The sequence below is a fragment of the Eretmochelys imbricata genome, chromosome 21 (genome assembly GCF_965152235.1).
Source record: "Eretmochelys imbricata isolate rEreImb1 chromosome 21, rEreImb1.hap1, whole genome shotgun sequence".
NCBI classification, from domain to species: Eukaryota; Metazoa; Chordata; order Testudines; family Cheloniidae; genus Eretmochelys; species Eretmochelys imbricata.
Window position 1 is genome coordinate 5,124,680 of NC_135592.1, and position 24,591 is coordinate 5,149,270.

The 24,591-nt window shown below is 42.7% G+C and overlaps 1 protein-coding gene across 1 annotated transcript in view; it reads right to left on the minus strand.

The window, feature by feature from the left end:
• Positions 1 to 2,862: 2,862 nt before the first annotated feature.
• LOC144278295 (complement receptor type 2-like) overlaps positions 2,863 to 24,591 on the minus strand; it is a 37,046-nt gene continuing 15,317 nt past the window's right edge. Inside the window, exons 6-10 of the mRNA XM_077839564.1 lie at positions 17,659 to 17,688; positions 7,556 to 7,944; positions 5,806 to 5,812; positions 3,355 to 3,451; positions 2,863 to 2,944 (exon numbers count right to left, since the gene is read on the minus strand). Of these exons, the coding sequence (XP_077695690.1) occupies positions 2,863 to 2,944; positions 3,355 to 3,451; positions 5,806 to 5,812; positions 7,556 to 7,944; positions 17,659 to 17,688 (605 nt within the window). The remainder of the gene's footprint in view (positions 2,945 to 3,354; positions 3,452 to 5,805; positions 5,813 to 7,555; positions 7,945 to 17,658; positions 17,689 to 24,591) is intronic.

Consider the following 24,591-nt stretch of genomic DNA (forward strand, 5'->3'; position numbering starts at 1 on the left):
AAATGGGCAATGACTGCCTAGGAAGGAGTACTGTGGAAAGGGATCTGGGGGTCATCGTGGATCACAAACTAAATATGAGTCAACAGTGTAACGCTGTTGCAAAATAAAAATAAAAGTGAACATCATTCTGGGATGTATTAGCAGGAGTATTGTAAGCAAGACACGAGAAGTAATTCTTCCGCTCTACCCTGCGGTGATTAGGTATCAACTGGAGTACAGTGTTCAGTTCTGGGTGCCACATTTCAGGAAAGATGTGAACAAACTGGAGAGAGTCCAGAGAAGAGCAACAAAAATGACTAAACGTCTAAAAAACATAACCTATGCGGGAAGATTGAAAAAATTGGGCTTGTGTAATCTGGAAAGGAGAAGACTGAGAGGGGACGTGATAACAGTTTTCAAGTATGTAAAAGGTTGTTAGAAGCAGGATGGAGAAAAATTGTTCTCGTTAACCTCTGAGCACAGGACAAGAAGCAATGGGCTTACACTGCAGCAAGGGAGGTTTAGGTTAGACATTAAGAAAAACTTCCTGTCAGGGTGGTTAAGCACTGGAATAAATTGCCTCGGGAGGTTGTGGAATCTCCATCATTGGAGACTTTTAAGAGCAGGTTAGGCAAACACCTGTCAGGAATGGTCTAGATCAGGGGTTCTCAAACTGGGGGTCAGGACCCCTCATGGGGTCGTGAGGTTATTACATGGGGGGTCACGAGCTGTCAGCCCCCACCCAGACCCCGCTTTGCATCCACCATTTATAATGGTGTTAAATATATTTTCAAGTGTTTTTGACTTATAAGGTGGGGGTCGCACTCAGAGGCTTGTGATGTGAAAGGGGTTACCAGTACAAAAGTTTGAGAATAACTGGTCTAGATAAGATTTAGTCCTCCCATGACTGTAGGGGACTGGACTAGATGACCTCTCAAGGTCCCTTCCAGTCCTACGATTCTATGATCAATCAACTCATCTAGATATTTGCCTAGTTTTACAACAGGTTACATAAAAAGCACTAGCAAAGTCAGTGCAAACTAAAATGTCATACAGTGACTCGTGTATACTACTCTATATACTATACACTGAAATGTCAGGACAATATTTATATTCCAATTGATTTATTTTATAATTATATGTGGTAAAAATTAGAAAGTAAGCAATTTTTCAGTAGCAGTGTGTTGTGTACTTTTATGGCTCATTTTGCAAGCAAGCGGATTTTAAATGAGGTGTAACTTGGGGATATGCAAGACAAATCAGACTGCTGAAAGGGGTACCATAGTCTGAAAAGGTTGAGAGCTGCTGGCCGAGTATACAGGAAGCGTGGCATCTCCACGCTTTCTGGAGGAGTTTTATCTAACACTCTATTGAGGAAGGGACTTCAATATGTACTGTTTTAAGATCAAGGTGTTCCATCCCAATCAAGCATGGAAAAATGCATGATTTTCCTGCTGCACAATAAGCTGGTGGCCACACTACCAGGGCACAGGCATGCCTTGAAGTGCAGGTAATGAGCTTCTTGTCTAATCTGGGATTAATACAAATACCTATCAGGCACACCTCTTACTTTAAATAAACATGCAGAATGGCCAGTAACCATCCTGGTAGAACATTGTTGTCACACCAAGCTCAGTGCCTTTTTCATTTACTCAGTTGTCAAAGAAAAACTAAGTTCTTATGGTCAGGACCTTGAAACAAGAAACTTCTTCCTAGGATAAACCCCCTTCACACACGCACCATTCAACCCAAGATGCTCTTGCGGTTAAGATACCTGAGACTTGGAGATTTGGATTAAAATGTTGGCTCTGTTATTGACCACCTCCCTGTATCACCCGGGGTACATCACTTAATCTCTCCATTTCTCAGTTCTCCCTCTCTAAAGTGGTGATCATAAAGCTTCCCTACCCGTTTTTTAACATTTAAGAGGCAAGCAGATAAGAGACAGAAGCGCCCACGTAAGCACCTGGACGGACGTTTGTAATTTACTTACGCTCACAAATGGGAACATCACCAGTCCATGCAACTTGCCTGCCAGAAATCTCACATCGTCTGTAAGGCTGTCCAACCAACCGGTGCCTGGAGTTAGGCAGAGGGGATTATCAGTTGTTACCTAGTCCTTTGGTGTAGGAGTTCTCTTGTGAAGCTCAGTTACTTGGCAAGCTCTTCTCCCCAGCCACAGCAGGTGGGGACCAACACCACTGACTACTGAGTGATGATCATAGGAGAAAAGGCTCCTTGCCAACTCAGAACTCCCCAGCCCCCTGAAGAACTAAACCATGGAACAGAATCCTATGTAGGCCCAATGAGGTGGCATTCTTTGAGCCAGGGGATCCAAATGTCCTTCCTGTGCTCTCAAGTCCTTCTCGCCACATCAGCAGGGTCATTCCCTGCCATGGAATCACAAGCCACAGGCAAACTAGTAACATCTGCACTTTTGGGCAGGCTGCTGGGGGGTTATTATTGTGCCTGCTCCATTTTGGTTTTATATTTTTCGCGGTGGAGTGAATAGGTTTTTGTGGGCCAGGTAGACCCACCTGGGGTCTGGCTAGCTTGAGATAATCAGTCATGCCAGTCGTAACCCATGCAGGTGATATAAGCCACCACATCACACAGGTCCATATGCACAGATATTGTTGAATAAACCAATGCAGAGCTGGGTGTAGAGTTCAACACCAGCAGCTGCTATGGCTGTTTTCCGTGACATGGGAATTTATGCAAGAAAAGATTGTTCTTTTTTCAATACAGACATGACACTCCCTACAAATGTTCCAGTCCATCCTGCAGCTGCAGACCTCTGCTTTTCAGGCCACTGAAGCACAGTCTTAATCTTTCAAAGGAGGGGGCAGGCAACAGCTCTTCTGCCACCATATCCCCAAAGCTCTAACTCAGACGGCTCTCCGAGCTGGGTTTGTCCTTGGAGATAGATGGGAAGTTAGCCAAGGAGCCCCTTCTCTGCATGGCCCTGAGGAAAGGCAGCCATTTCCAATTATTCAGAAGAAGAACTATTCCCGTGTCCAAGCAGGGGTAAAGTCCAAGAGATTCCAAGGTTTGCCCTGGTCACTTGGATCCTACTCCCCACAGGAGACATCTGTGCTCAGCCAGCACCTGCAGGTAAAGCATTCAGCTGGCCAAATTATAACTAAAGTTTGTACAATCAATGGCAGAGCATGAATGAAGAAAAGAAGAAGACTTATGCCAATCCCTCTTCCCTCGCGTATAAAAATTAAATTGATTGAGCCAAGGAGATGGAGGGCTGCTTTAGTATGGAAGAGTAAACTGCTTTCAGGAGCTGGGAGAATATGAGGATATCCATTTGTGTTCCACAGCTGTAAGCGAAGCACAAGTAGTCAGCTCGGGCAGTCTGAAACTTACCCTTCTTCACACGTGAAGTTGACGGTTGACCCAAAATGGATATCTGTTACAATAACTCTGCCGTTCTCCGGCTCTCCTGGATGACCACACGATTTTTCTGGTGGAGAACAAGGCTCGGATTAGGCTTCTCTCTTTCAATTCAACAATTATCTCCAAGATCTGTCCTATTTAACACTCCCCAAAAAGATGGCCTTTAGAAGGGCCCAGAATAGGCACAGCTAGAGAGCTTTACTAGTCACAATTAACTATTTAAAGATACGTTACATTTTTGCAGCATGGACACAACCTAGTGCCTTTAAGACCTTTTTCTAACAATGGAAACAAAATATTCACTTTTACAGAACTCGAGTGCTTTTGACCAGCTTCCATTTTCAAGGCATGTAATAGCGGGTTGTAGCTGCGGGTCTCTTCTATATCCAGGCCGACAAGTGTATTTTGCAGTCTCCTCAACAGAAAAGTTATTCTGATTTTTATACTCATTCCTCAGCTCAGCAAACCTTAACCTCGTTGGGACTCCACAGCCAACTAGCAAGAAAGGAAACACAGATGAGAAGAAAAGCCACATCTACTGTGATGGTACATAAAATGCAAACATGGCAGGTGCAGGCAGATAAAACAACAGTTTTACAAAGGCCATGTCTACGCTACCACGTATGCTGGCAAAACACCCCCTGAGCGACATACATTTCACTGGCATAAGTGGTAGGGTGCACAGGGCTATGTGCTTGTCCCGCCAACATACCTACCACCGCGCTCTGGGATGGTTTTTTCTGTCAAAGGGAGCGCTGTCTCCCGTCGGCATAGAGAAACTACCTGAGCAATCTAACAGTGGTGCAGCTGCATCAGTACAGCTGTGCTGCTGTCAGCTCACTAGTGTAGACATGGCCAAAAAACGAACTGAGGATCTGTCTTATAACATTCTTCAAGATGTTACACGAGTGATTAACACACACACACACACACACACACACACACCCCATTTCCATCTGGTTATAAAGATTCATCACTGGATTTCCTTAGCCCAATGTCATAAATGATGCCCTTGTTCAGTGGTAGTATCAGCTGGAGACTAAATTATTTTAATTATCCCTTCTGGCCTTAAAATATATGAATTAATTCCCATTGTAACCAGATCCCTTGAGTCCCCGTCTAGTGTTTTCTCCACTAGACCACACTGCCTCCTTCCTCTGAATCAGGCTGGTAAGCTAGAACAAAACATCTAATGTTTAATATGTATATGTTAGACCTCAATCCTACAACGGTCCCAAACAAGCAGACCCCTGAGCATCGTGACAGCTAATTGCAGGAGCAGGATGTAAGTGTTTATACTAAAGCATTCCTAAAAATAAATGAATATTCAGACTGAGCTCTTCAGTCTCTATTAGCGGGGTTGATGACTATTCCCCACCGACAGTTTTGATTGTGTACATGGAGCACCTGTTATACCGATGTTCTGCAAATCTTTCCATTCCTTTCGATGGATGTTTGGATATATTCCCACAGAAATACCTCTTACCCTGCAAACTCAGAAAACAAGGGACTGATATTTCAGAGACATCACTTTCCAACTTTAAAAAACCCCCAAGATTACATAAAAGTAACAAAAAAGTCTTTACTAAACAGGGGTTAAAACGCCCCAGTCTGTGCCTGTTCCTCTCTACATACAAACTTTGATACTTTTTATTAATTAATATCTGATTAAAAAACTCACACCAGTCCTATTACATTTTCTTTAATTCTGTCTTTTAGTCTATTAAAGTTTCCCTTTTAAATTAGATTCCCTTATCAGTTTTCTTTCTTTCTTAGGGCTTTATATTTGTGCCTGTAGTACCTGAGCACTTCCCATATTAGACAGATCAGCAGAGAAGAGGCAGCTAGAAGACATAATAGAACCTCCTGTGCTTCTCTTTTCCACAGTTATCGGAAACGCTGTTTAGAGTGGGCTTTTTTGGAGAGGTTCAGTTATAGGAAATGGCTTGCAGAGTGAGTTTTTCATTACTTCTGTAAATATTATTGTGACTATGAGGGATTTCTCCTTGTGTATTTTGTCTTCCTCCTTCTTTTGGGTTAGGAGGCCACACTACTGCCTTCTAAATGCTTTTCATGAACTCTTCTGCGTCAAGTTTTGCAACGTTCTGCTAAATGGTGCAAAGCTACATTACTTAGCCCAGGGAAAGCCGTTTAAATAGCGCTCAAGTGCTACTGCTTGCTTTGCTGTTCTTACACCAACCCTGAAGAAAAGGAGTACTTGTGGCACCTTAGAGACTAACCAATTTATTTGAGCATAAGCTTTCGTGAGCTACAGCTCACTTCGAAAGCTTATGCTCAAATAAATTGGTTAGTCTCTAAGGTGCCACAAGTACTCCTTTTCTTTTTGCGAATACAGACTAACACGGCTGTTACTCTCAACCCTGAAGGTTCTCCACTTCCCTAAAATCATTAACAGCTTACCTGCAGACTGCAAGAAAAAGGGGCCATTATTTAGAACCCAAGGTACAATTATTGGAAAGAAATGGAAGTCAAAATAAAAGGCTTGCAGCTACAAAAATGAAATTTCTGAGCTTTCTGAATTCAAGGCAGATATCAAACTCCTTTATCAGTCAGATTTTAACTGCCTGAAGGCCACTGAAATACCACAATGACCTCTGCAAAATTATAAATCAGTTGGTTTCAGAATTGGTGGGAAACCAACAAAATAAAAAGTTATGAAGACTCACAGTTTAACACTGACATAAAAGCCTTACCCTGAACCAAGAATCACCGCTACAGTCTCCTAGTCAAATTTAATAATACTGAGCACTTAAACAGCACTTTATGTCATCACAATCCTGTAGGATTGTTAACTAGTTGCAGGATCAGGGTTGAAGTGATTACACTAAAGAGTTCCCATAAAAAAAGAAATATTACATCTGGCCTCCCATCTCTATTAAGAGTCTTAGAAGATAGACAGTCAAAACTCTCGGAGGAGACTATGTGAAGCAACCATTATCCTGATAAAACAAAGGGATTCTTCCCGAATCAAATTTCATTCAGTAGCTAAGAAACCCTATAGTTTAATGCAGTGAACAAAGGAAATGGGGTACAACTATGTAATATTTTAATTCTTCACGTATCTTTCACTTCTGCAAATGAACGGTAGTGGTTTGACAGTGCTCATCGACCTACTATATTTATCCATGTATAAAGTACGTCTTCTATTTCAAAAATACAGTGCATCAAAGCTTAACCTGAGGTCTCACTTCCCACATCCTCATGACAAATGCCATTGCAATGATGACTTTCTTTAGCTAGTTAAAAGAAAAGGAGTACTTGTGGCACCTTAGAGACTAACCAATTTATTTGAGTATAAGCTTTCACGAAAGCTTATGCTCAGACAAATTGGTTAGTCTCTAAGGTGCCACAAGTACTCTTTTTCTTTTTGCGAATACAGACCAACACAGCTGCTGCTCTGAAACCTGTCTTTAGCTAGTTAGCCAGTCACAACTGGGTGAAATTCCATAGTCCCGAGTTAAACAAGACCCCTGTGGTTGTGAGTGGGGAGTTACGCTTGAGTCAGGGAATTCAGAATTTGGTCTGCTGACCTAAAAGAACAAACCAGCATCTGAGCAGCACCTTTTACCTTAGAATCTGACAACACTTCATTGAGCCTATGGCAGAGTACTTACACCCATTTCCCGGAGGAGCAAAAGGAAAGCACAGAAGAATGAAGGGACTTGCCCACGTGACAATGACTGGCCAGCCTAGTCCCACTGTCCCAAGGGGAGCTAAGGGCCAAACGTCAGCCAGCAGCACACAGGGGGAGAGAGAGACAGGAGATGGTTTTGTGACCACCCTTTCCACTTTAAGACCCCAGGAGGGTGTGGATAATGCAAGGGGAGAGCTGCTGTCAGTACATGGCCTTGAACCCCGGCGTGTCCTTCTAGACCCCGACACGGCCCCCTTAGAGTGGGCGCCGACCTTCAGAGGCACCAAATCCCCCTTTTTTCTGGTGTTGCGGGGGGGGGGTCCCGAAACCCCCCACCCCACCCCACCCCCGAGTGATAACACACCCAGGGCTGGCTCCGCTCACCCGCAGGCACCTGCCCGGGGGCAGAGAGTGAAGGGGAGGGAGAGCAATGGGCCCGGGGGGGTTGAGGAACGGGCTGGAGAAGGGGGAGCGGGGACCAGAGGGACGCGCAGGGCTCCAGCATCGGCCCCTCACCTGCACCCCGGGCGGCGGCAGCCAGAAGCGCAGCGAGGCCGCCCAGAAGGCGGAGCAGGAGCGAAGCGCGGCGCATCCTCCCGCCCGGCGAGGCAGCAGCGAGTGCAGGGGCCCCCCCGGGGCCGGCAGGAGATATCGCCCGGCAGCCGCCCCCGCCCCCGGGGAGGGACCAGGGCGAGGCGGCGGGTCTTTCCGCGGGCGGCGTGAGAGGAACAAGCGCTGCCCCCCCCCTTCCCTCCGGGGGAACCGGCAGCGGCGGGGGTGCCGCGAGCTCCAGCCACCGAGCCGCGCGGGGAGACTCGCCGGTCCCCTGAGCAGCCGCGTGCGCAGCGGGTTCCCGCCTCGCCGCGGGGCGTCCCCAGCCCGTCGCCGGGCGGGCGAGAGGGGCCCTGAGGGGGGTCACGCCTCAGGGCGAGCTTCGCCCGGGCGCTGCAGTCCCCGCTCGCCCCAAGGGTTTGTGTTTTGCCCTGTGCCGATGGGGGCCTGGGCCATAAACCATGGGAGGAAGCCAAGGGGTCGCGGGGAGCTCTGCCATTTACTGCTGTGGGGCGCGGATTTCACCGTTTCCCTTTTGGACAAACCTGGCCCCGAAGTCCAAGCCTCCGTTCATGGGCCGCTGTATCCCCAGTCTCACACGAGGGGGTGTTTGTTCTCAAATCCATTCACCACCACCCCACCCCCCCGCTCCTGCGGACAAAGGACATTAAAAATTTAAATACTGAAAGTTGCTCGAGTGACCCAAAGGCCAAAAACAAAAAACCCAGACCCCCAAAAGCGTACTTTAAAAAGCATCATCTCCGGCTTTCTAACAGCAGAGTCTGTTTTTGGAGGCCTGAGTTGAGGTTTTCAAAGACTTGGGCTTGGCAATTCTACCACTGCTGGTGGCATTTACCTTTGCCAACTGACGTTTGAAAAAAGCTGGGAAACTTTGAGGGAACAGCCCTGTTAGCGCGCGTGTGTGTGTGTGTGTGTGTGTGTGTGTGTGTCACTAAACTATTGTATGGTGCTTTCTTGGATGGGGGCTATGTTTAAAGAAGGGAATTTTTGCAGAGTGAATTCTCTGTGATCTTGCAAAAAGAGAAGTTGCTCAGCTGTTGCAAGGGCACAGGCGTTTACTGTGATTGCATTGTTCAAGAGAACAAAGAGGGTGGTTACCTGTGAATTTATCAAGAAGAAGGACTTGTTCCTCCTTCCCAGAGCACCCTTTTAGCATGGTCAAAAGTAATCCCAGCCTTAAACAGCCTTATTGGGATCCCCCCCTAGCCTAAGGAGGGGTGGTCCACAGGACCTGGAAAACCAAATAATTATGGGGGACAACTAATGAACAACAGGGACAGGAGTGTGGTCAAAGGGTCAGATGAAGGGAACCGGACGGGGACACTGAGCTGAGGACCCCGGACAGCACCCACTGCTCCTCAAAGGCATCAAGGGAGTCAGTGGCACAGGGCAGGAAGCTGAGACAATGCAAAGGGCAGAAAAACAAAACTAAGGTAAAAGTATAGCTAGGAGGATTTTCCCTCATCTATGAGCAAGTCAGTGAGAATTGTGCAGTTCATGAGCAACTGGAGGGATGCGGCACTTGCAAGTGATGCTCATAAGTCCCGCACTAGTAATGGCGCTGTGGAACCAGCTCAAGAGGAGCACGCTGTCTATCTGCGGCTTCAGTTGCATTTCCTTTCATGCATCTCTTCTTCCTGAAGGTCAGCATAAGAGGCAGGTATCGAAAACCCATTCTGTTAATTATCAAGTTACATGCACAAGGTTGAAGTTTCTATCTCATATTTAAAACCGCATGCACTGGGTTAGCTAGACCTTAACCTCCCACAGATTCATGTTAAAACTGGTCTCATCTCTCTCTCTCTCTCACACACACACACCCCACCTACAGCGCAGGGTGACCAGCAAGATGAGAGATGGAGAGCCACATACAGCATCTACAGCCTGCAGAAACTTTAGTCTAAGCACACAACACTGCCAGGCTGAACGAGTACCACCACTCATTGATATATTTTGCTTTTCACAACTAAATCTCTGTACAACTTTTCATGAGTGATGTACCTGAGCATTTGGATTCTAATATCTAAACTATGTTGTTAAATCTATTCACCTAAATTTGGGTTATTGTTGATTGTGTACTCTAAGTATCATATGACTTTAAAAAACAAACTTTGTATTTGTGGATAATCTAAGCACTATACCCAGATGTATAGACACTCTTCCCAATTATATAATTTTAACGTTAGCTTTAATAAATTTAAATCTGTTTTACTTTACCATCCCAGCCCCTCACTAACCTGCACCAAATTTGGTGCATTTCTACACATTTTATGAAAAAAGCATTTACTATTTTCCTGCAGTTGAGAAGCCTCAACTTCACCTTAAAGTGTTTTTTCAACAATTTCCATTTCATAACCTCATTGTATGGAAAGTTATGAGCAGAATCACTATGCTACGGAACAGAGACAGGCAGCTAATGTGACTCACATCAACTCCCTTTCATCTCAAGTCAGCTCCCAAAATCTTTCAATCAGACTTTTCCGCCTTAACTCACTTAGGCTCTTTTGAAAATACCATTAAGTGTGTTTAAAATGCCAGTAGCACCCACTGGCCCATCTACTCTAAGCTTCCCAATGCTACCGCCATTGGTGGCCTTGTGTACACTGGGAGCTGGTCTACACTAACGCTGTAAGTAAAGCTGAGTTATGCAATTTACGTAACTGAAGTTGACATAACTTGGGTTGACTTACAGTGGTGTCTACACCAAGCTGTGCCAATGGAAACACTCTCCTGTCAACATAGCTTCTGCCTCTCAGGGAGATGGAGTACAGACATCAACAGGAGACCATTCTCCCATCGACTTAGCGTCTTCACCAGACCTGCCAAAATAGACACTGCTGCATCAATTGCAGCAGCACCCATCTAGCCAGTAGTGTAGACATGGCCTGAGCCTTTGTCTTGCTTTCAGCCACTAGTGGTCTGACACCAATATAACTCCATCAGTGCTCAGCCATAGTGTAGACAGGAAAACTGCTATAAACTGCTTACACCTACCCAGGCTTGAAAACATAAACCGCACTTGTGCAAAACAAGGCTTGATAGGGCAAACCTGATGTTATGCTGGGGATTTGAACTGCTAACTGAAAACCAGGACATATCCCCAGTGTAGCTATGACCTTAGCAACAGTGACAAATTACAACATCTAAATCCAGACACATCCTTCAGGTAATCTGAGCAAAGGCAAAGCTTCATTAGATTAAACATCTTTGCAGTTTCTAATGAGTATCAGAAATCTGTTTCTTTCACATAGATCCTAATCCTATTGTAACACCGACAGACCCCAGTCGGGGACCTCTGGAGCTTAGTGCATGAGCCTCTACCGCATGAACTGAAAGCCAACTGGCTGTTAGCAAAGGCTGTAGAGCAGATTCATGTCTCTCTCTAAGTGGTCTTGGTGCCACTAAATGGGACAGAACACCACACGCAGGAGGTGTGTGGGTTACACTATCATGCTCTTATTCGGTTTGGATAGTATCTTACTGCACAAGTGATCCCACAGAAGGTATACACCCTGTAGTTTCCTGGCAGTGCATTGTTACAAGGCTGAGAAAGTGCTACCCCTTGCTAGAAAGATCCATGCCATAGGAAATCATGGATTTTTGTATGTGTTGGGGGAAGCGGGGGGAGGAGGGAGCGTGCGTGCAAAAGGTAGTACTAGTTTCATCTGCTCTAGAAAGCAGCGACCAGATCACAGTAGAGGGGTAGATTTCAAACACATTTTTACATCGCTATTGAGACAGTTCTATTTTAATGCACAAGGGAAAAAATAATCAGGACGCTGTCGTCTTTGTACGGTATTCCTTTTATTCAGCGAAAAGACTTAAGTACAACATAGAAATTCCAGTTTTTTCATTTCATAAATACGCAGATTGCCAAGTAAAATTCTGTATAACTTATATAAATACAAATTTATGTTTTCAGTGATAGTGACAAAACAGCATTTGGTTATGAATACTTTCTCACAGCAGAGAAAGATTTCCTGAATGTAATAAGCTTGCTTTAAATGCTACCAAACTTATTTTCAGCTACTGAAATAGAAAAATAAAAGACATTTCCTTTAGGCACAGAACCACAAGTATAACCATTTTACTGCTTACTCATCAGAAAGTGCTCATAAGGAAACAGAGATAATTTATTTTGGCTCTCGGTACAAACTTAAAAAATTTGATTGTGTGGATTCTGAACATTTGAGTCGTACACACATCCGCGCACTTCACCCTGGGATGCTACACTGAGGACACAATGAACACAAAACTTGGGGTAAGAATGCTTTGGGGTTGTTTTTTGTTATTGTTGTTTTTGGAGTTTCCTGGACATGATAGCAAAGGAACACTGATTATTCTGGAGATGTGATTTAAAAACTGAAGATATATTTGAATTAATAAAAGCCTACAGCAGTTCAAGGAGTATATTTGGCATCATTAATCTGTATTTTAAAAGGGATAATAAGTACTTAAAGATAGAAACCTCCAAATACAAATCTCAACAGGCTCTTGCTCGCAATAGCAAAATCTACAACCCCGAATACAACGGTAGTGAGAGGACTCTGGGATCATGAGATAAGTTTAGTACCATCATAGGACGTTGCCCACAATTTTTCTATTTTCTTCCAATATCATGTTCACTGTCTGATGAACAAGTTAGTAATCAGCACTGCAAGAATGATAGGCATCTTTCCTGCAAAACCAAAATAAAGGAAGTGTTATAACCAAAGTAAAAATGTATATCTTGACTTCACTCCAGATGTTTAGGTTAATGAGTTTTTTCATTTTATGTTCTGTCTGAAAGATTTGTTTGGTTAATTTTAGAGTTACATTAACTAATTTCCAATTAGCACCGTTCATGCTGTTTCTTCTCAGAGGCCATGTCCAAAACAGAAAAGAGGCAGAAAAAAATTCATGAGGAGGATTAATCTGTAATCAGAGTTGGCAAACCGTGATAAGTTAGCTATTACATATCCTAAAGAGGCAGAAAAAAATTCATGAGGAGGATTAATCTGTAATCAGAGTTGGCAAACCGTGATAAGTTAGCTATTACATATCCTAAATACAAGAGAACTGGACTATCTATGCTCCCTTCCCCTAACGCTCAACTGTTTAGAGCACTGGAAAGGCGAGGGGGGTCATCTATAACATAACACTGTTTTAGGACATATTAGTTTCTTTTACTGACTAATCACATTACAGAAGAATCTTATTCAACTGTACACCCCAAGAATACCACGTAGAGCACTACTGAAGAGTCAACAGTACTTTTGTACACTGTCAGGGCCCACGGTTTCACAGTGAACCCACTATGAAACACACCCAAACCACCTGAGCTCTTCTTCAGCAGAGATCTGTTTAGCATCTCCTGCCTGCTGGAAAGCTCTGCATACAAAATTGTATCAGCTAAAATATAAAGTCTGTATGTTACTACTAGTCTACTGAATGAAGTCTTGGATTTAAGGATATAATTGCAACCTTACACCAGAAATGAAAGTCTAACATGGGCTTTATAGCATTAATATTCTTCTGGAGAAAATATCTGTTCTTATATTATCAAAATGGTAATATACTGAAGTAACGTTTTTATATGTTAAGACAGAGCTGTTAATGACAAGTTACGTCACAAGGACATAAGGCACACAATGCATTCATAACTGCTGTAGTTGACAAAATGGTTACATAGAAATGAAGAATTTAGTGGATATTCACAAAAGTGTCACATTCAACATATCTGTTCAGGACAAAGGTAACAAAGTAATTTATATTTAATTGATATGTTGCACAGTTGTATTATGTTCTTGCAGATAATGGTTCATCAGAACCACACCATCTTTTCACATTGAAGTAAATATTTTCTATAAAAATACCTTTCAAGACCCGAGTTAGTTTTTTTTCCACGTTCCTGTAGATCACTGAAGCGCTGATTTGCTTCATATGGGCTGAACAGCAAGAAAGGAGAGAAACTAATTCAATAAAATATGACTCCAGAATTCAAGAGTAAAAATCAAAGTTGCTTTTGCTTCTTTAAAGGAGGCTTTTTACATAATTAGAACTCCAAAGAAAACTGATGCTTAATACTAGAAATTTTTTTGATGGCAATGGATTTTTTTGGGGGGTGGAGGGAGGGGAAGGGGAAGTAGTGGAAGCCCTATTACCTGGAACTTTTAAAACTAGCATGGACTAAAATGGTAGAAAAAAGTACTGTAGAGAACAATCCTGCCTTTGCAGGGACAGGATGATTCGACAGGTCCTCTCAGAGTTCTAGAATTCTACAGTCATGAGGTTAACTGGCTTAAAAAAATCCTTGTGTGTTATTCCCATATCATTTGATGATTTAAAAAAAGTGAAAGATTTTTCACTCATGCTATTTATTTATTTTTGCATTTCTTTCAATGCACATAGGGAAAATTTACTTTCCAAGCACTAGTACAATGAAGCATTGCAGTGTTGTAAACGCTAAGAGAATGTTTAAATCCAAAAATGTTATAAAATTTTATGTACAATTTTCTATTAAAACTCAATTGTGAAAGAAATCCCATACAAGGTAAAATCTATACGCAATCTACCCAGCTATGCCCCTTTTAAAGGAAGCACAGTTTTAACTCAAGCTTCCTATCAATATTTATATTCATATTTCTGCCCATCAAACATTCCCAAGGGACTGCAGCAAACAGAGGTGTCAAGCTTCAGGTTCACATGATTGGGTATGTAGGACTAATTTATGATTAGCATATGTGCTAGTACCCCTTTACTGAGTGAAGTCTCAGATTTATTTAAGCATATTTCTCTTCTGGAAGACATTCTAAAGAACTATTAATAGTTTGACAAAAGATTGGTCAGTATGCAATTTAATTAAAGACAAGTATAAAGCTTTTAAAAGTGTTTCCTAAAAACTGAAGTTAAATCACTGGAAAAATCTATGGCTTAACATTTTCAGACAGCAAACTGTCTCTGGGATTAAGTTAACACAAAAACAATACACAACATTAAAACTTCTGAGTTTTAGATTTCAGTTGTGTGTTTGATCATTGTTTCTCACAAAAAAAAGGTGTATGTGTTTTGACAAAGGTTGAGTAAAACAAGCCACATTGTGCCATGTCCTGAATCAGAAACTGTTGGTCAGAATCCTGTTTCCTCACACAAAGTCATTGCTGTACGTGGGCTAGTCTGGGCATTGTAAAAATCACAGTGGAATGCAAGAAAGCAATGTACTGATTTTCTTCTCTAATGTGCATGTCTTTTCCTATTTAATAGATAGCTCTGGTTCAAATGTCTTGGAGGACGAGTTACCTCATTTAGGATAGTTCTCTTTCAAAACTGTCCCCAGTTAAATCCTAGCAAGTCCGTATTTTTCATAGTCAGAGAAAGACTACATAGCAACATGCTACTTGCAAGTCATCTTAATGTTGGATTTGTTTTATTCTAGCAGTAAAAGCTCATTTTAAATGCAAGTATCTTTTTCTTGTGGACCTTCAACACTAAATATTATTCAAAAGATTTTACTAATTGGGCTTCCAAATACAATATTCTCTTCAACAAGCACCAGGCTTGATGATGATGACAAAAATGCAACACGTCACAATGAGCGTAAGTGTTGCTTCAGAGGGATAGTATCTAATAGCTCACAACTTGAATTATATTATGTTTGAGCACAACATCTGGTCAATGTACCTCCTGTAAAAAAGTATTAAAGGATATCGAAAATAAAAGGAAAGCTAAAAGCTAAAAAACAAAGCAGAAAGGATCTCTCAAGTCAGCTAGCTGTGTAGCTGGAGGCAGTTCTAAATAACAGTTAACAAATAAATGTGTTAGACTCGAAGGTGCCATAAGTGCTCCTTTTCTTTTTGCGGATACAGACTAACACGGCTGCTACTCTGAAAGTTGTAGGATGCTGCACATCTCATTAGCTTAGACACGACATGTTAAAGGCTTATGATCATTGGCCGTTGCTTACAGATGAGGGACAAAATAAGCCTCAGCACCAGAATTCTCATTTACCCTACAAAAGATATTAGGCAGGTGCTTTGTTGATATGTCCTGTAAGCTAAGAATGTTTATGCAAATGGGAAGATTTGAGTCTCTGCCTACACAAGTAAAAAGCAGTATTACCATTTCTAAGAATGGTTATACAGTAAAAAGCTTTACATCATCTCAGATGTCTATAACAAAGTCAGGGATAAACACAAAGAAATTTAGATTGAAACTAGATCTTGGGTGCAAATCATAGGCACTTCAGAATCAATGGAGCCCAAAGGAACTTTATTTAAATGGCAGTTTTTCAAATAGTAACATTTTAAAGCCATTTTAAAAAGCTTTTACACAGCATTAATTCCCAGCGAGACAAAATCTTCACTGTGAACGCTGTAGCGAGCAGAACTTCAACAGCAGATCAATAGGATTACGTTTTTAGTTTGCCATATTCACATTTTACAAGCCTGAAAGTGTTGCAGACATTTCTGAAGACATTCTGGGCTTGAATCTCTTGGGGTCCAAGGGAAAAAGCCTCTATGTATAGTTAGGAAGTGTCATTGCTTCAGAGCTGCACATGAGTGCAGTTTTGGAGAGCCATGCCTTTGCTTTCTCCTGACATCCAGGTATGTAAGAAAAGATGCAGGCTGATAGAATAAATAAAAATCAGGTAAAACCTCAGAATATATTAGCTCGTCCAGCAATTGAAGGACTACAGGAAAGAAATGGTGAACTACTCTGAAGAATTAGTGAGACATCAGGATCTTGTTTTGTTTGACTCACCCTTTTTTCCCAAAGCAAGCTTTGTATGTCACAATGGCAACAAATCCACCAGCCACAAATAAACCAATGACGACTCCTTGATGGAAAAAAGGAAAGCAATAACCAGGTGATAACATTAAACTATGACATTTATGGTGAAATCCAGCAAAAATTCACAATTCTGGAATCCACTTGCACCGAAGTCTTCAACAGCAAGATTATTCAAACGCGAGTTTCCCATTGGTGCTTTAATGATGGTTTCCCTACTGAAGATCTTATATAAAGATTTGAGCCAAAATGTTATTCTTCTGAGAGAAAACTGAACAGAGACATTAATAAAATATCCAACTAGGAAAAAAAAAAAGTTACAGGACTAAAACCTCCCTTCAAAACGGAGAGAAAGTTCCAGCTCTGGAACTAGAAAGGCAGAACAGTGAAACGCTATCCGACACCGTCAACTCCCAATGTAGAGTTTCTTCTCCATTGCCTTTTCCATTCCCATTTCTGGTGGACACCAGACATACACATGCAGTCTGCAGTAGTATCCTTCTCCAAAACAGACCTACAGAAGTGCAACTTCTAGGGGAAAGGTCCTTAATTCCCACTTCCATATTCTATAAACCTGAATATAACAGTTAAGATAGAATCACAGCTGGCGACTCTGTTTAGGTACATATTAATAAGTCACAAGTTTATACAGACAGTCTAAATAAAATAGATTTTTACCAGAAGTTTACTCATGGTAGAGTGAATCTTGAGAAAACTGAGGGGGGAGCAGGTCAGAGTATAACAGCCATTAACATCTTTGAATAAAGAGGACAGTGATCAATTGTTCCCAATGTCCACTGGAAGGCAGGACAAGTAGTAGTGGGCTTAAACCGCAGGAGGGGTGATTTAGGTTAGATATTAGGAAAAACTTTGTAACCAATGGCAGTTAAGCACTGAATAAGCTTCCAAAGGAGGCTGTGGAATCCCTATCACAGGGGATTTTAAGAACAGATTGGACAAACCCCTGTCCGGGATGATCTAGGTTTACTTGGTCCTGCCTCAGCACAGAGGCTGGACTTGATGACCTCTCGAGGTCCCTTCCAGCCCTTTGATTCTTTAAGCATCTGCCTCATGAGCTTTTACATGGCACCACTCAACAGAACAAAATACAGTAACAGAAAAACTAGCTGTCAGGAGTAGATTCCTCACGTAGTGAAGCGGCAGGGAAAAAAATTGTATGAGATGAAGAAAGTGGAACATTAAATACCTTACGCTATTACTGCATCTTACTATGTAAAGTCTGTGCATTGAATTATTTTTTAAAATTTTAAATTACTTACCAATAGCAATCACGGTACCAGTGTTCAGCCCTAGAAAGAAAAAAAGTGCAAGGTGAGCTGAAGTGACACATTACATGAATGCCAGCTAACTATAGGAATCCATTGATTCCTATTGGTGCAACATTTAGTACCTTAAACCACACGCTAAATTAAACAAATAGACTCAAATTAATACCATCATGCAAATTACAGAATTTATAAGGCATACTGGAAACCAGGATCTGACCCCTAGATAATCCAATATTGAAAGAAGAAAGGATACCTGGAAAAGCTGCCTATTACTTGTACATTGTAATAGAGACATGATGACAGACCTGAGAATTGACAGGGCAAAACCTCTATAAAGATTTCTTCTATTATGAATGAATGCTCTCATTTGCAGAATTCTTATGCATCCTTCTGAGACCAGAGGGCCCTCTCCTCCAGACACTTTCAGGATCTCAGCTGCCAAATTCTGCACTGACCTGAAGAACAGCTCTGGGGACGCTTGAAAGCTTGTCTCTCCTCACCAATAGAAGTTGGTCCAATGAAAGATATCACCTCACCCACCTTGTCTCTCTAATATCCTGGCACCAACATGGCTACAACAGAACACTGCACACAAATTCTGCACTGGTCAGCCAAATTTTTACCTATAGCAAAAGTCACTAGAGGTGCGGTGTTTGGATCAGCTACCACAAAACAGGCCTCTACACGTAACCACAGGATTAGTGACATCAGGTTCTTTGCCAACCTGTACTTATTTGGGAGCAGAGCAGAAACAGGAGAAGAGTGGTATTTTTATTTTGATACTCCTGCTGTCATTACCAGAGGATCAGTCAACTCAAGCCTAACCGTTACTTACAGAACAAAAAGTGAACTGAGTAGACATCTCTTCGGATCTGTATTCATCACTGAGAATTTTTGAATTCTCATCATTGACACTTGACTACCAGTTAAGCCTGTAGCTGCCTGTGCCATTATTGTGCAGAATTCAGACAGACAGTTTCATAGAGCTGGCATTTTAGAGAGAGATATTGAGTGAGTGGCCATCAGCAGGTGGGTATTATCATACAGACCAGTGGGGGAAAAAGGAATTAAGGAAGAGGTAGTTCTGGGTGGGAGACAAGACTACTACCTAGGTATAGGAATTTAATTCCAGCCTCAGTCTTATAATTCACACCTGGGCATAAGGGGCATTCAGGTGAGCACAACTGTACTTTGTTATATATTATGAAGCGCAAATTGAAGTAAGTGTGCAGAATGCTCCAGTTCAATGTCTAAACCAACGCCTCCACCATCCACCTTGAGGATTCTAGGTATCTGAGCACAGTGGTTTCTTCGCTCCCTTTATCGTCATCAGGTTTACCTGGGCTTTCTTTAGGGCCATTTGGGGTTGTGTTCAGAGTAGGTTCTGCAAAAAAAAAAAAAAAAAAAAAAAAGAAGAAGATTTACAAGACGATACAGAAGCAACCCACTTATCTGAATATCCTGAACAAAGCCACGCCATGCAGGGAAAGACCTCAAAGGCGACAAGACAACTAAAGAGCGATTTTACAAAGTTAGTTTGCAACAAAACATGCTAAAACTGAGTCCCAAGACTGCTCCTTTTCTCTCTCCCCCGTCGACGGATCAAGCACTACCTGCTAGCACACTATTCAACTAAGCAACACAGACAAGCTATTTTACCCATTTCATTTTCCTGGAGTGCCTTGAGTGCCACACCCCCTAGGAGCTTGTAAGTGTCTATTCCCTCGCTTGGTACATGGTCTCCCCAATTCTCAAAAGCTGTCGTCTCATCCCACCTATGCCTCCAAACTGTTCCCTTACCTCCCTTCGTTTGTAAGTTCTCCCAGCACACCCCTGCCTCATGTTTCTTCTCTCCAACACCATCCTTCACCCCCTCCAGCCTGGTTTGTCCTCTTCATTCCACCCTAACTTCTCTAACCAAGCTTTTTAACTGCTCCTTCCCAGACCAGTCGCAGGCCTGTACTCCGCTCCATCCCCCTCTTCCTGTTGGACCCAGTTGATCCTCTCAAGACTGTTGAGCCAGGGATGAGAGTCTTGTAGATGCCCAGGTTATTTTCCCCCTCTGGCTCCTCGGCAGAGTCTCTTGCAGGTTCCTCCTCTAGGATAGGGTGGGATCTGAGTTACTACAGAGAAGTCTTTCCTGGGTGTCTGGCTGGTGAGTCTTGTCCACATGCTCAGGGTTTAGCTGATCGCCATATCTGGGGTCAGGAAGGAATTTTCCTCCAGGGCAGATTGGCAGAGGCTCTGGGGGTTTTTTCACCTTTCCCTGCCGTGTGGGGCATGGGTCACTTGCTGGAGGATTCTCTGCACCTTGAAGTCTTGAAACCATGAGTTGAGGACTTCAATAGCTCAGACATAGGTTAGGGGTTTGTTACAGCAATGGGTGGATAAGATTCTGTGGCCTGCTTTGTGCAGGAGGTAAGACTAGACGATCATAATGGTCCCTTCTGACCTTAAAGTCTATGAGTCTTCCTCTTGACTTCGGCTTCCGGGACTCATGCCCGGAACACTACGCGACGACTGGAGAAACATATCGGCTGCCACTGGATCTGATGCGAGGAACGCCAGGAGCTGGGAGTCCTGGTGCCACAGCTGAAGAATACAGATCACGCTATCATCACTCTGAGAGCTAGAACCATGCCGGAGAGGACCCTGAAGGATGCCACCTGCTGCCAATACGTGGAAAACCTGAAACGGAAGCCGGACCAGGGCAAGGCATTTGAGGTGACGTGCAAGTGGGACCCAGCAACCACTTCCTCCCTGGGAGCAGCTTCACCCAATTTGCCAACTGGAAGTGCAGCCACAGGGCCCAGCTCAACTGCGTCCCACTGAACGGAGCCGTCCACACCATGGGATTAGGGACAAGCAATGCGGGAAGTGCAGCTACGCCAACGAGACGCTACCCCACGTCCTGTGTAGCTGCAAGCCCCATTCAAGAGCTTGGCAGCTGCAACACAATGCCATCCAAGGTCACCTGGCCAGAGCCATCCCGCCACCAGTGGGGAAGGTTGCCGTAAACTCCGCCATCCCCGGAACCAACAGCCAACTGCAACCAGACGTTGTCATCACCAGCAAGGACCGGAAGAAGATCATGGTGGACATCACAATGGCTTTCAAGAACAGGATCCCGGCCTTCTACAATGCCCGAGCTTGAAAGGTAGAGAAATACGCCCCTCTGGCCGAAACCTTGAGAGCAAAGGGTTACCAGGTCCAGACAAACGCACTGATTGTCAGAGTCCTTGGCACATGGGACCCCAGTAAGGAGCGAGTGCTGAAATAATATGGATTCGGTTAACGCTACACTCGGCTGATGTGGCAACTCATGGTGTCCGACGCCATCAGGTGGTCGAGGAACATCTACATAGAACACATCACTGGACATCGGCAATACCAGGAGGGATGAGCTGGAGTGCCGCTGAGAAGCGCAGTCAGGAAAGTAACAAATACTTTCCTCATGGATCGTATTTTCTAAATGGACAACCGACCTAATTCTCAATTACTGAGGGACAATCTCCACTCATTGATAGATTTTGCTTTCCACGACCAAATCTCTGCACAACTTTTCAAGAGAGAGATGTACCTGAGTATTCAGATTCTAATATCTAAACTGTATTGTTAAATTGATTCACCTAAATTGGGGTTATTGCTGATTATGTGCTCTATGTATCATATGACTTTTAAAAACTAAACTTTATATTTGTAAACAAGCTAAGCACTATACCCAGATGATCACAAGCTAAATGAGTCAACAGCGTAACACTGTTGCAAAACAAGCAAACATCATTCTTGGATGTATTAGTAGGAGTGTTGTAAGCAAGACATGAGAAGCAATTCTTCCGCTCTACTCCGCACTGATTAGGCCTCAACTGGAATAGTGTGTCCAGTTCTGGGCGCCACATTTCAGGAAAGATGTGGACAAACTGGAGAGAGTCCAGAGAAGAGCAAACAAAATTATTAAAGGTCTAGAAAACATGACCTAAGAGGGAAGATTGAAAAAATGGGGTTTGTTTAGTCTGGAGAAGAGAAGACTGACAGGAGACATAACAGTTTTCAAGCTCATAGAAGGTTGTTACAAGGTGGAGGGAGAAATCTTCTTCTTCTTCTTAACCTCTGAAGATAGGACAGGAAGCAATGGGCCTAAATTGCAGCAAAGGTGGTTTAGGTTGGAGATTAGGAAAAACTTCCTGTCACGGTGATTAAGCACTGGAATACATTGCCTAGGAGGTTGTGAAATCTCCTTCATTGGGGATTTTTAAGAGCAGGTTGGACAAACATCTGTCTGGGATGGTCTAGATAATCCTTAGTCCTGCCATGAGTGCAGGTGACTGGACTAGATGACCTCTCGAGGTCCCTTCCAGTTCCATGATTCTATGTACAGACACTCTTTTACCAACTGTCAAGGTTCCTCCCCAACTCTGAACTCTAGGGTACAGATGTGGGGACCTGCATGAAAAACCTCCTGAGCTTATCTTTACCAGCTTAGGTCAAAACTTCCCCAAGGTACAAAATATTCTACCCTTTGTCCTTGGATTGGCCGCTACCACCACCAAACTAATACTGGTTACTGGGGAAGAGCTGTTTGGACGAGTCTTTCCCCCCAAAATACTTCCCAAAGCCTTACACCCCACTTCCTGGACAAGGTTGGGTAAAAAGCCTCACCAATTTGCCTAGGTGACTACAGACCCAGACCCTTGGATCTTAAGAACAATGAACAATCCTCCCAACACTTGCACCCCCCTTTTTCTGGGAAATGTTGGATAAAAAGCCTCACCAATTTGCATAGGTGACCACAGACCCAAACCCTTGGATCTGAGAACAATGAAAAAGCATTCAGTTTTCTTACAAGAAGACTTTTAATAAAAATAGTAGTAAATAGAAATAAAGAAATCCCCCCTGTAAAATCAGGATGGTAGATACCTTACAGGGTAATTAGATTCAAAAACATAGAGAACCCCTCTAGGCAAAACCTAGAGTTACAAAAAAAAAAAAAAAAAAAAAAAAAAAAGATACACAGACAGAAATAGTTATTCTATTCAGCACAGTTCTTTTCTCAGCCATTTAAAGAAATCATAATCTAACACGTACCTAGCTAGATTACTTACTAAAAGTTCTAAGACTCCATTCCTGGTCTATCCCCGACAAAGACAGAATATAGACAGACACACAGACCCTTTGTTTCTCTCCCTCCTCCCAGCTTTTGAAAGTATCTTGTCTCCTCATTGGTCATTTTGGTCAGCTGCCAGCGAGGTTACCTTTAGTTTCTTAACCCTTTACAGGTGAGAGGAGCTTTCCCCTGGCCAGGAGGGATTTCAAAGGGGTTTACCCTTCCCTTTATATTTATAACACCAACCTATATATTTTATTTTATTTTAACATTAGCTTTGATAAAATTTGTGTGTGTGTTATGCTTATGACAAAAATGGGACACAGATACTCAAACTTTACATCATTCTAACATGGCTACTCAAAAGCAATAAGCTCCCTAAACAGCAGCAGGTACCAAAATGTATTTCAAAATAAAGTTATACAACTCTGGATCTTTTCCTTTAAAAAGATGTTAGTCTACAAACACCACAGCACCCAACTGTATGGCTATCCCGCCCCTTCCCCCACCCTCCACTAAACTGCATGAGTTAAACATCATTTTACGATAGGTAAAATTTCTACGATAGGTAGAGTATCAAATTCCAATAACTTCACTGGTGTGCACTGAATGTCTCCCAGTTAGTCACACGCACATTATGTGGACAGTGGGGTTTCTGGGAGAGAAGAACTGCACTATTCTCAAGTTTATATCTACTACTACACAAGATGTTGATGTTCTAGAAAGGCAGATATTCAGCACAAGGCCTAAAAACCAGGAAGAAATGTGGTAAACCTATTCCTCCTCTGAAACCTATTTGAGAGTATGCAGCACAGAAGGCTAAAGTTACTGGAATTTTGCATTTTAGCTGCTCTTAAAGAAGCCTACAAAGACATGGAAGCATTCTGATTTTTTTTTTCTGAAGTCAACCACTAATATAACAAAGAACTGTCCAAAATGTATTTAGAAAGTTTTTATGGATACCAGTGTTGAACTGTGAACCACTTACCCAATAAAAGACGGCTTGCACGTCAATTGAAATGGAAAAGCAACAAAGATACTCACCTTCACAAAACTCAGCTTCTACTGACCATTTTGAATTTTCAAGACATGTAACAAAACGAGACTTTCCAGAGCTCAAAATGTATCCTGGGCGACAGGAGTATTGCAGTTTGGTCCCAACAGGATAGGAATTTTTCACTCCCTCAGGCAGCTCAGCAAAATGCAACCGTGGAGGAGAATCACAAGTGCCTAGCAAGAGACACAGACAAGGAAGGGAAAAAGTTAACTATGAAAGATATTCAGTAGTCTGTTGTAACAGAATACTAGTTTTTGAGAAGCCACAAATGATTTTATCGGGGACAATTTGGAGGTACTTGTTTTCATTAGAGCACTGAAGCCAGTTTATTGAATGGGCTTGATACAAAACTATAGTACATTAAAATTTTACATCATTTACCATGTATACATCACCCTGAGCGTGTATGATAACGTAGGGTAAGTACATTGTGCAAAACAAGACATTGCTCCACCTCACAGGTTTTATGATCTAACGCAGCACAGGCTCAGAGAGAGGGTTGCTACCACACAGACTGACATGAAAGAAGGTGACGTACAGGCAAAGACGACTAAGGGAGCAATCTATAGAAGAGTACACGAAACATGTCTGGCATTATCTCTGAGACAGGTAACTTTCATATTTCTCATGTGATGCATGGAAACTGCATGACAGGCATGAGGACAAGTGCTAATGAGAAGCAAAGTGGGGAAAGTAACTGAAATACTTCCCGACATACTGTACTGTATTTTCTAACAGCCAACCGATCCTAAATTCTCAATTA